Raw genomic sequence first — 1,709 nt, forward strand, 5'->3', positions numbered from 1 at the left:
CACCCCAAAATCCCCGGAATTCACCCCAAAAATCCCCGGGAATTCACCCCAAAATCCCAGGGAATTCACCCCAAAATCCTGGAGCCCCAAAACCCCGGGAATTCACCCCAAAATCCCGGGAATTCACCCCAAAATCCCCCAGCCCCAAAACCCTGGGAATTCACCCCAAAATCCCGGGAATTCACCCCAAAACCCCAGGAATTCACCCCAAAATCCCCGGAATTCACCCCAAAAATCCCGGGAATTCACCTCAAAATCCCGGGAATTCACCCCAAAAATCCCGGGAATTCACCCCAAAATCCCGGGAATTCACCCCCAAAACCCCAGGAATTCACCCCAAAACCCCAGGAATTCACCCCAAAAATCCCGGGAATTCACCTCAAAATCCAGGGAATTCACCCCCAAAATCCTCCCAAAAATCCCCCCAAAATCCAGGGAGTTCTCCCCAAAATCCTGGAGCCCCAAAATCCCGGGAATTCCCCCCAAAATCTGGGAATTTCCCCTCCCCCATTTCTGAGAGTCCCAGTGCTCCCAGGTCAGCGGTCACTCAGGGGTCACTCAGGGGTCAGTGGTCAGTGGTCACTCAGGGGTCACTCAGGGTCACTCAGGGTCACTCAGGGGTCAGTGGTCAGTGGTCACTCAGTGTTCACTCAGGGTCACTCAGGGGTCACTCAGTGGTCAGTTGGTCAGTGGTCACTCACCCCAGCAGGCCCTGGTCCCAGCCCTTGATGACCTGTCCCAGTTTGGGGTCAGTGGTCACTCAGGGTCACTCAGGGTCACTCAGGGGTCACTCAGTGGTCACTCAGTGGTCAGTGGTCAGTTGGTCAGTGGTCAGTTGGTCAGTGGTCACTCACCCCAGCAGGCCCTGGTCCCAGCCCTTGATGACCTGTCCCAGTTTGGGGTCAGTGGTCACTCAGGGTCACTCAGGGTCACTCAGGGTCACTCAGTGGTCACTCAGTGGTCAGTGGTCAGCGGTCACTCAGTGGTCACTGTGGTCACTCAGGGTCACTCAGGGTCACTCAGGGTCACTCAGGGTCACTCAGGGTCACTCAGTGGTCAGTGGTCACTCAGTGGTCACTCAGTGGTCACTCAGTGGTCAGTGGTCAGTTGGTCAGTGGTCAGTTGGTCAGTGGTCACTCACCCCAGCAGGCCCTGGTCCCAGCCCTTGATGACCTGTCCGGTGCCCAGTGAGAACACGAACGGCTGCTCCCGGCTCAGGCTGCTGTCGAAGGGCGTGCCGTCCTCCAGCGTGCCCTGCCAGTACGGACCAGTATAAACCAGTATGGACCAGTATGGACCAGTACGGACCGGTATGGACCGGTACGGACCAGTATAAACCAGTATGGACCATTATAAACCAGTACGGACCGGTATGGACCGGTACGGACCAGTATAAACCAGTACGGACCGGTACGGACCAGTATAAACCAGTATGGACCATTGCAAACCAGTACGGACCGGTACGGACCGGTACGGACCAGTATAAACCAGTATGGACCATTATAAACCAGTACGGACCGGTATGAACCAGTATGGACCACTATGGACCGGTACGGACCAGTATAAACCAGTATGGACCGGTACGGACCAGTATAAACGAGTATAAACCAGTATAAACCAGTACGGACCGGTATGGACCAGTACGGACCAGTATAAACCAGTACGGACCGGTATGGACCGGTACGCCCCAGTATAAACCAGTATGGACC

The 1,709-nt window shown here is 55.4% G+C and overlaps 1 protein-coding gene across 2 annotated transcripts in view; it reads right to left on the bottom strand.

Moving 5' to 3' along the window:
- Window positions 1–1,709, bottom strand: part of LOC121345694 (peptidyl-prolyl cis-trans isomerase FKBP2-like) — a 6,427-nt gene that overhangs the window by 1,468 nt on the left and 3,250 nt on the right. Inside the window, exons 3-5 of one of the 2 annotated variants that reach the window (XM_041422816.1) lie at window positions 1,142–1,254; window positions 855–886; window positions 676–733 (exon numbers count right to left, since the gene is read on the bottom strand). In XM_041422816.1, coding sequence (XP_041278750.1) covers window positions 687–733; window positions 855–886; window positions 1,142–1,254 — 192 coding nt within the window. In that variant the 3' untranslated portion in view covers window positions 676–686. Of the gene's footprint in view, window positions 1–675; window positions 734–854; window positions 887–1,141; window positions 1,255–1,709 lie in introns of those variants that run through there. The other variant, XM_041422817.1, reaches the window with a different exon arrangement.

This window comes from Onychostruthus taczanowskii, unplaced genomic scaffold (genome assembly GCF_017590055.1).
Source record: "Onychostruthus taczanowskii isolate IOZ18803 unplaced genomic scaffold, ASM1759005v1 scaffold749, whole genome shotgun sequence".
In the NCBI taxonomy this organism is placed as follows: domain Eukaryota; kingdom Metazoa; phylum Chordata; class Aves; order Passeriformes; family Passeridae; genus Onychostruthus; species Onychostruthus taczanowskii.